This window comes from Penaeus chinensis, chromosome 17 (genome assembly GCF_019202785.1).
Source record: "Penaeus chinensis breed Huanghai No. 1 chromosome 17, ASM1920278v2, whole genome shotgun sequence".
Taxonomy (NCBI): domain Eukaryota; kingdom Metazoa; phylum Arthropoda; class Malacostraca; order Decapoda; family Penaeidae; genus Penaeus; species Penaeus chinensis.
The window spans coordinates 17,496,952-17,506,951 of record NC_061835.1 but is presented as its reverse complement, the minus strand read 5'-3'; the positions used below and the strand labels follow the sequence as shown (position 1 = coordinate 17,506,951).

General features: G+C 49.6%; 1 protein-coding gene across 2 annotated transcripts in view; it reads right to left on the bottom strand.

Annotated features, from left to right (window-relative positions):
• Positions 1–3,445: 3,445 nt before the first annotated feature.
• Positions 3,446–10,000, bottom strand: part of LOC125034226 — a 58,108-nt gene continuing 51,553 nt past the window's right edge. Inside the window, exons 2-9 of one of the 2 annotated variants that reach the window (XM_047625938.1) lie at positions 9,250–9,339; positions 8,329–8,399; positions 7,800–7,947; positions 7,090–7,238; positions 6,636–6,897; positions 6,066–6,268; positions 5,166–5,310; positions 3,446–4,981 (exon numbers count right to left, since the gene is read on the bottom strand). In XM_047625938.1, coding sequence (XP_047481894.1) covers positions 4,215–4,981; positions 5,166–5,310; positions 6,066–6,268; positions 6,636–6,897; positions 7,090–7,238; positions 7,800–7,947; positions 8,329–8,399; positions 9,250–9,339 — 1,835 coding nt within the window. In that variant the 3' untranslated portion in view covers positions 3,446–4,214. The remainder of the gene's footprint in view (positions 4,982–5,165; positions 5,311–6,065; positions 6,269–6,635; positions 6,898–7,089; positions 7,239–7,799; positions 7,948–8,328; positions 8,400–9,249; positions 9,340–10,000) is intronic. The other variant, XM_047625939.1, reaches the window with a different exon arrangement.

Genomic DNA, 10,000 nt, shown 5'->3' with positions numbered 1-10,000 from the left:
GAAAGTAGCGGTGATAACCTTATTCTCTTTATGCCTTCAGGAGAGTAAAAAGGTGATAACCCTGCTTTCCCTGTGTCCTCAGTGAGAGCATAAAGGGTGATGACCCAGCTCTCTCTGATCAAGAACAGAACAGGCACGTGTGCGTCGCAACCGACAGTAGAATACTCTACCTGAGTCAGACGTAAAGAAGTAACAATATACATATTCATATCCTACAAAAATAAATCTCTTTTTTAGTGAAAAAGCATTCTCTGTGGAAATGCTTTAGTCAAAGGCTTTTAATATACATACGTAATCCTGAACTTAAATCATATGATTATGGTAATATAACATTTAAGATCAAAATCGCTCGTAGTCATTGAGGTTAGTCAGCCTAATCAACGTCGGATTGAATCAGAACTCACAAATAAAAGCGCTCGCCTTCTGTTTTTTTTCTCCCACTGACCGAGAATAAATGAATTAATCGATAAAATTAGAGAACCGGGGAGCGGAAGGAGAATCAGATCACAGAGACAAAGCTGGACCAGAGCCATGGGACGGCTATGGGGAGGAGGGAGAAGGGAGGAGGGAGGGAAGGAGGGAGGGAGGAGGAGGGAGGGAGGGAGGGAGGGAGGGAGGGAATGAGGGAGGGAGAGAGAGAGAGAGAGAGAGAGAGAGAGAGAGAGAGAGAGAGAGAGAGAGAGAGAGAGAGAGAGAGAGAGAGAGGAATATGAGAATATAACAATATGACTTAACAATCTATCTATCTATATATATATATATATATATATATATATATATATATATATATACACATACATATACACACACACGTCTCTACACAGACAACGGCCTGGAAAGTGTTGTTCAGTGCAGAAGTTTCGAGAAAGACTCTGGCTGGAATGGGTGGTGGTTGGGTGAGCGGGTGAAGCTGGTCTCGGGCGGATGCAGTTGAGTACAATTGGCCCTGACCGGATGAAGCTGTTCTGAGGGATGGATGTGGCTTTGGCGGATGAAGCTGAATGATGCTGGTCTTAGGTAGACGCAGCTGGATGGCGCAGGCTCCAGCCGGATGCAGCCGCAGGAAGCTGCTTCCAAGCGGATGCAATCGGATGAGCCTGGTCCTAGGAGGGTGCAGCCGGGTGAAGCTGGCTCTTCGCAGTGAGCGCTGGAAGAGGCTGGTTCTAAGCAATAAGGCTGAGCCGCTCTGGGTGGATGCATCTGCACAGAGTCAGCTCTTGGCGGTTAGACACGGATGAAGCCTGTCCCAAGCGGGTGCAGCTGCGTGGAGATGCATCTAGGGGTTTCAGTGTACCTGGGCGCAGGAAGGCGTAGAAGGTCCCGCAATGCATGCTGTGCATGATGCGGGGCAGAAGGTGGAAGGGCAGAAACTGGACAGCGTGGGTACAAGCGGAGGGGGGGGGGGGGTGGTGCAAGCAGGGAGGCGAGAGCAAGTGCGTGCGAGTGAGGCAAAAGGGGCGGCGAGGAGGACCTCTGGGAAGCGGGGCAAAAGACTCACGTTATAACGTGTCGTCTAAAATGGCTTACATTCTGTGAAATGGAAGTTCGGAGTTGAAAGAGGAAATAATATGTAAACATTATCTCAAGGCTGCGCATCAGCATTCCCTGGCCTCGCAAGTGCCAGGAAGGGAGAGGGATTATCAGCGGACGAGTCGGTAGAGCTCAGATGACAATGCCGAAGATATTTCTGCTTTGCTCTTCGTGGCAGGCAGCCGGGCTGGGCGCACCCTCCGTCAGTCTGTTTGCTCAAAGCAAGCACACCAACCGAAGCGTTGGCGCCATTCTGTCACCGACGGTAGGACTCCAACCTGTCCGCATGTCGGCTGGACTCGAGTCGGCCGCCGAAGCCACGAGAGCGAAGTAGGAGTTAGGCGCGAGCGACTCTCTCTTCCTAAGATTCTCACTTTGGCGCTTTAGGCTCAACCAAGCGAAGCGAAGCGGTTTCCTTCCACCTGCAACTTCAATCTTAACTCGTAAATGTAATACTGAATGGTCTGAGTTGCCCAAAAGAAGACACTGCGCGCGCAGAAATCAGGCTGACTTTTGTGAGAGAAAAGAGTTAGGGCTTATAATAAGAGATGACTGCGTGAACTGGCTAATTCATTAACTAAACTTACAATGAAAGATTCTTCACAACTCGATCGAAGGTAGGTAGGCCTATGCGACGGCCCAAGCCCGCCCGTCATCCCAAATGCACTCCGACGTCGGCTCCCGAGCGAGAGTTCGGAAAACACGAAGAACCGGCGATATGAAAGACATCTTTAGTCAATGAAAAATATATATATCTCACAGCAACACATGACTCGCCAGTGCTCCCAGCTGCACTACATTCTACAAAATCTACGTTTGAGGTAAGATGCGCTTGAGGTTGCTCGTCAACGCTACATTCACAATCAACCAATCACAGCGTCGGTATCAAAGGTTACGGCAATCTTATATAAACTTACAGCCAACCAGAAAGACAGTTTCATGACGAAATGCGGTCGTCTGATTGGCGGAAGCGCTTTCTGAAGAGTTCTAATGCGTGACTTCCTAATTGGTGAATCCAAGTTCTATCAATCCACTGGAGTCGTTATGTACAGATATTTACATAAAAAATGAATATTTATCATGCTGTCAATCTCTATCAGTCAATCAGATTTACAATGAACAAAACACATAATATAAAATGACGTACAATATGCTAACAGTTAAATATTTAAAATTATTTTGAGATGCTGCCACTGTGTATGACATCATAGCTGGCACTAACAGCACACCTGCACACATCATACAGACATCACACCTGTTTTGACACTATACTGGGATTAATATCGCACCTGTTCATGGCATCATACTAGGGACTGGGGTCATACCTGTTCCTGACATTATACTGGGATTAAAATCACACCTGTTCATGACATGATACCTCTTCATGACATTATATCTGCATCACACCTGTTTATGATATATCTGGGACAGACATTATACTTGCTAATTACAGTATCTGAGACTGATATCACATGTGTATGACATCCTATCTGGGATTGATATCACACCTGCTTATGAAGTCATCTCTGGACTGATATTTCATCTGTCCATAACAACATATCTTGGAATGACGTCACATCTGTTCATGACGTCACAACAATTTCATTGACTGGAGCCTCGAGGCTTCTTACCACTATCATCACATTAGACTGGACGGCCTGATGTGTGGACAAGCACACACGGCCATAGCACAACGTATATTGCTTTCATATAATGAAAAAGAATAATATTGTTCAGGAACTTCACGTGTTGGAACTGCGGCGTGCAAAACTTCCTCTGAAATATGAAGGCACGTCAGTGTGTGAAGTTGTCCCAAGCTTTGTTTCCTTTTTATGCTGATTTTCCAGATTTTTCATATTCTTATAAAGAAATGTTGACATTATGGTCGTTTTTGCTACAGCTTAATGATACAGAATTGAACCTTGGTAATTACTCATTGTATTATCTTACTAAATTTCACTGTGCTGTATTCATATTGTGGAATCACTTTAAAGCTTGTTAACAAGGTGTTAGATCTTACAAATCTGTTTATACCTTACATACTATAACTAATTACAAGTCAGTCTAGTTTTAGTCTAAAAACAATAATACTATACAGGAATAAGTTGTAGCTAATTTCTCCCTACCACACAGCTGTCTTTACACATCACCAGAGCAAAGAAATACATTTCGTGTGAAGGCCGCGTTCATTTGAGGAAGTCTTCCCGTAAAGTTGCCTTCAGTTTCTGCCTCCCTTGTACACTTTGGAGAGAGATAGCTGCACAGAAATGCGGATCGGAAAGTAGACTGACAGTCGTTCAGATACGCTGACAGATACGTATTAAGGCACATGGGTATGCATCTGCAGAAGGAGACGTGGCACTGTGGCTCTCACGGGAGTCCAGGGTCAACGAGGGAGCTGGCACAAGGCGCTCGTCCTGGGCGCTCGCCTTCCTTGCGGTCATCCTACGAGAAGAGGAATTCATGGCGAGGACGGAGAGGAAGGAAGCCATTGATAAATATGTCCGTCAGAGACGCCGACGTCGGAGCGTGAGTCGGAGACGTCGCCCCGGGGGCAGCATGGAAGTCCTTGGCGAGAGACTGCGAGGGGCGCCGTCCCAGGGAGGCGGACGGGCGTGCTTGAGGATCGCGTCGGCGGCTCTCGTCGCTCTTGCGTGGATTCCTCTGCTCGTGCGTGGCCTCCCCTACCTCTTGTGGACGCAGCCAATCTTGCCGCGCATGCAGTAGTTCCCTGCCTCAACGTCCTGCAGCGTCTTGGGCCCGTCGCCAAGCCTCCTGGCGTGCTCGCCCTCGCTCTCGTCCTCGTCGTCCTCCAGCTGGCTCTCGTTGTCGCCCTCCGTGTCCTCCTCCTCGTCCTCCTCGGCGTCCGTGCTCACGTCGAACACCTCGTTGAGCACCTCGTCGATCTCCTCCTCCTCGCGCTGGCTCAGCGTGCGCATGCGCGACTTCATCTTGATGCCGTTGCAGAAGGCACTCTTGGAGGGGTGGTTGTGCTTGCAGTGGAAGATGTCCCTGAGCAGAGGTACGTTCTCGCGGGGATCAAAGGTCACGATGGAGGGCGTGGAGTCGCCGGGCGAGGCGTTGGGGTCCTCCTGCAGTGTGGTGCTGCTGCAGGCCGTGGCGTCGTCGTCCTCGCCCGTGTTGTGCACCTGCTCCTCCACGGACGCCACCAGCGACACCAGGTGCAGAACCTCCCTCAGCGGCAGCACCACCTCGTCGGGGAAGCTCTCGGCCGCCTGGCCTCCCTCGACGTCGCCGGCCTGGCCCTCGCCCTCCGCCGCGCCCGTCATGATGCCGTGCAGGCTCTGCGAGTACTCCTCGGCCGGCGTGCCCGTCTGCGCCACCAGGTTCCTGATGGCGGGCATGGAGTCGGAGCGCAGGACCACGTTCACGTCCAGCAGGTCGGACAGCGTCAGTGGCTCGTTGATCTCGCTGTCGGAGTCGTCGTTCCCTGCAGGAAGAGAGGTCAGTGGCGCTCGATGCCGTTACTGGCGACTCGCCAGAAGGGAAATGCGGAGCCGCTTATGCAAGGGTTACCGCCATGAAACTCAACTGTGGTGTGAAGATGCATAATCGAGATAAGGGCAGCAAACAAGACACCAAATTATACGTGAGATAAAGAGCCCCCCCCTCACCTTGCGTGCAGTCGATCCTGAGGCTCTGCTTCCTGGACGTCCTGCCGGGCTCGTCGCCCACGAAGGCGCCGGCCACCTCCACCATGAGCGCCACGACGCCGCGGTCGCCGTCCACCAGCGACGCCTTGCGCTGCCCGAGCTTCACCTGCAGAGGAAGCGCCGGTTAAATGAGCCGCAGGAGGCCACGAACCCAACCCGCTTCAATTTAGTCCAGCCTGTCAGCCCGCGGCGGCTCTCGCCTCTGAGACACCAAGACTTTGTGGCAGAGCGCGTTTACCTTCCCCCCTGAAGGCCGAGGCGTCAGCAAGGCTTCTCTCGTGGAGGGAATCGAGTCAGTCTTGACCATTAAAGGTCTCGGAGTCATAAGCTTCCTCCAGTTAATAAAATAAAAAAAATCAACAAAGGGAGCTGACTGGTTAATAAAAAATTCGCACCATTAGCAGTAAACCCTTACAGTCTATTATTTGGCAGGTTTTCTTTTTCTTAGACTATGTTTTAATTAGTAACTGTAAAATAAAACTCGACAAGCTAGCGCATGATGCGTAGCGCACCGACAACATTCTCTGGTCAGAATCCGCCGCTGGAAGACTGCGCCTTCCTTCGCCTGAGAGAGCAGCGGGAGGGACTGGAAGCCGAGGAGCCCTTCGCCTCTTGAGTCACCTGGACTCGCCCCCCACCCCCTACCGCCCGTGCTCACTCACCCTACCCCCGCCCTGACCCCGCCCCTGACCCGCCCTGACCCCGCCCCTGACCCGCCCTGACCCCGCCCCTGACCCGCCCTGACCCCGCCCCTGACCCCGCCCCTGACCCGCCCTGACCCGCCCTGACCCCGCCCCTGACCCCGCCCCTGACCCGCCCTGACCCAGCTCCTGACCCGCCCTGACCCCGCCCCTCACTCACCCTGCCCACGAGCTGCCGGAAGAACTCTGCCTGCTTGGCGATCCTCTTCGACCTGAAGGTCTTCTTGATCCTGCGGGGCACGTTGCTCTTCAGCGCCTTCTGGAGGAAGTTCAGCAGCAGGAACCAGTAGCCGAGGGCCATCATGATCCACACGACGATGGCCAGCTTGTAGACCTCGCTGTAGGGCTGGTCCTTGCGGTATCCTGCGGGAGGAGGCGAGGGGTGAGCGCGGCGGAAGGGCGTGGGGAAGGAGACGGTGAGGAATGGGAAGGAAGGAAGAGGAGAACTTGCGGAATAAAGAGAAGAAGGGGAGAGGCGAGGGACAGAAAGAGGAGGACATGGGGGGGGGGGGGGTGAAGATGCAAATCGCTGAAGAAAATGGCCAGCGTGGGAAAGGGAAGGGGGGACTCAACTGTACACGACAAAATTATTAGAAATAAAGGCTATGACAAAAACGGTGATAATTACATCTACATGAACAATATATATTAAAATGTCCTAATGATTATGGCGCTAACAACAACAGTACTCGTAGCGGCCCGAGCCGCAGAGGCCGGGCCGGCGCCTCACCCGCCACGAGGTCGCCGAAGCCGATGGTGCTGAGCGTGATGAAGGTGTAGTAGAGGGCGTCCTCGTAGCTCCAGTCCTCCAGCTTGGACAGCGCCAGCGACGGCAGGAACATGAACACGATGAAGCCGACGCTGAGGTAGATCCAGGTGATGCCGTAGAGGAGCGTTTTGCGGTGGCGCTGGTGTCGCTTCTGCAGGGGGGAGGGGGGGCCGCCCGGGGGCGCGGGAGGGGGGGACAGGAAGGTTAGCTTTGTCTCGTATTTCTTTGGAGGAGGTTAGCGGGCGGGGTAATGAGGGCTATGAATTAGACATCTCTAGAGATTATGCTCATGACGCTGACTGAGAATAGCTAACAGACTGACTGATTCAGACTCGGCAACTGAGTGACAGTGACTCAAGGACCCAGAATCCGTGAGTCGGACGAGGCGCAGGAGCGACTCGGGCCTCTGACTCACCCTGGCCGAGGTGTACAGCTGCAGCATGCGGTTGGACAGCATCTCGGATGAATACGCCATTAGGATGCAGGTCAGCGGCACGCCCACCAGCGAGTACAGCACGCAGAACAGCCGCCCGTAGCGCGTCGCGGGCGAGATGTGTCCGTAGCCTGGGCGTGGGAGAGGAAGGGGGGGGGGGGTGAGTGCTGGAACAGATAACGTGGCTCAGGCTTTCCTCTTCCCCGGGTTGACACTTGCAATCAAGAAGTTATCCGATCGATAGCGAAACTGTTAGAGAAATACTCTTCAACATTCGAAGTAAAACTGAATTAATATCACTCTCTGAATCGCACGCTACGTCGCCACGGCATGGATTCGCCCACTCCCGTTGGACAGCAAAATAAAATAATTAAATTACATGACTTATTCTCTTACAAAAAAAGAAAAAAGAAAAAAAAATAGTGGAAAAACAAGAAAAGGAAACCTAAGACTGACTGTGGACACCGAGAGCAAACTAAAAGTGTGAAGTTATTCCCGTAGACTGAGAGACGGAGGCGGACAGACACGCGAGAGGGTAAACAGTAAGACACTTCGGTTCCTGGAAAAAGCTTAACAAATTGCTAAACGACTTTAACCCCCTAAGAAAAAGGAAAGCCTATCCATGAATAAATCGGCATATAGAGTAAAAAGTATAATAAATGAATGGATGGAAAGGCCACGTCTCTCATTACCGATGGTGGTGACCGCCGACATGGTGAAGTAGATGGAGTCGACCAGCGTCCACTTCTCCACCTCGGTCACGTGATCGATGATCCTGAGGCTCTCCTGGCACTCCTCCTCCACGGCGCTCGACCAATCAGCGCCCAGCCCGAGCTTGTCCTGGGGGGAGGGGAGGAGTCAGATTTGGCCGGATTTGGGGCTTTGGGAAGCTGAGTCACGGCGGAATCTCTAATTGATATGTAAATTAACGACTGATGTGCAAGTAAAAAGAAGTAAATAAAAGGAAATAATTCCAGGCCGTAAATAAAAAATTAAACTTCATATATAAGCAAAGGTACAATCATTTGATTGTCAAAAGTGAATTAGTGAGGTTATACATCTCCATGGAATGAATCTTAAGAAAAAAGACAAGAGCAATCACTAAAATAAATAAATTATAAATGAATCAGTCAGAACCATTTCAGAGCCGTAGCAGACACAAAGAGGAAAAGCAAACACAAGACAAACTCACGAAAGCTTTAACTCAAGAGAAAAGTGTACCTGGTGGGCGGCGGACCCTGGGGCCGGGCCGTGGCTCTCGCTCTCGCCATTCGATTCCAGCAAACCAAAGGCTATTCGGACGAAATAAAAAGAAAAAAGAGGATGCACTACTATAACATACAAGCACAGAAAGTTAAAAAAAAGTCTACTTTGAGAAATAAAAATCAAACAATAATAAAAAAGAATAAAAAAACAGCAAATGAGGGAAGACACATTCGAGTCAAGAAAAAAAAAAAAAAATAAGCAACGTCAAGTCTACTTATCTGTATTACGATTAGACTAATTCTAGATTAATGAGAGAAATCAAGTGAACAGTAAAAAGGTCTAGCAAATTCTACCAACATCATAATTTGACACTTAAAAGAAATGATCTAATGCGAAAATGGTGCACTACGAACTTAAAATATAAAATCACACATAATTCATGCGCTAAATTAGACAGATTTTTTTCCTAGCCAGTTATGAGGAAGACGGATTGGATTCCACGAACCAATTGAGTTTTATTATCAAAGGGATAATCTGCTCAAGGATACAGGATGCGTGAATATTTCTTTTAACAAGGGGATACGAACGATTTTCGTTCAGCGGGAGGGATCGGTCTTTTCAAAACATTCATCTATTTGCTGTTTTGCTGCTGGCGTAATAACAAGATAATAAAAAGTTCAACTGCAACAAATGGGAACACCATATGAAACTATGTAACACAACACATTTGGGTTAGGAAAATAAGGAGGGAATGTAACGTTAATTCAAGCACAACTTTCGGAAAGTTTAGCAATTTCTGAAATCCAAACCCCTTTCTTCCTTCCAAAAGTGTAAAGTAAAATATGAAGAATGCACATAAACATATAAATATCTAGACGAAGAGAGACAGAGAAGGAGTTGCAGCAACAACGGGCGTAAATCTTATTCAAAACCTACTTCCGTTGATGACCGGGTGCGGACACAGCTGCAGGAGGTGTAGCCGGAGCTCCAGCAGTTCCTCCAGCGCGTCTCCTGCGGATGCCAGCTCTGGGGGGGAAGGGAGAGGGATTAGAAGGGGGTGAACAAAAGAGAATTTTCAGGAGAAGAGGGAAGAGAAAGCTAAAACACGGAGAGAAATATCGGCTGTCAAATGGAGGCGATCGAAATGTATATAATGTTATAGTTGTCTGTGTTTTTCTTATGGCCCTATTAGAAAAATGTTTCAGCTAATGCGCATATACCTCCGTTTGGGTTCGGCTTAATCAGCCTAATGGCGTTTCCCAATTACGTTACGCAACGCCAGCACATACCCTTGCCCATAGAGAGAACTCCAGCTCGTAACCGCGGAGAAAAAAAGAGATTAACGAGATAAAAAGCGTCCGGCTCGCAATAGATCAAGGCCTACGATGCCGTGTTCACTCCCCCCGCAGGTGTTGAAAAAAAGCTGCCCTTCTGTTTTCAGAGATATGTAGGGTGTGGGGATGGGTCTGGCATCTCTTCATGCATATTAATGAGTGAACCATGTCTTTTTTCTATAATTCTTTTGTTGGCAGTCGGACTTTCTAGCGTCCGCGGCTGTTTATTTGTTTACAAAACATCCTGGACTGTTCTTGTGGGTTTTATTGCATTTTCCTCATTCCTTTGGCCGATACCTGTGCTTCCATATCCAATGGCAGAGCTCTGACGTCATTAAATTTTCTCTGCATGG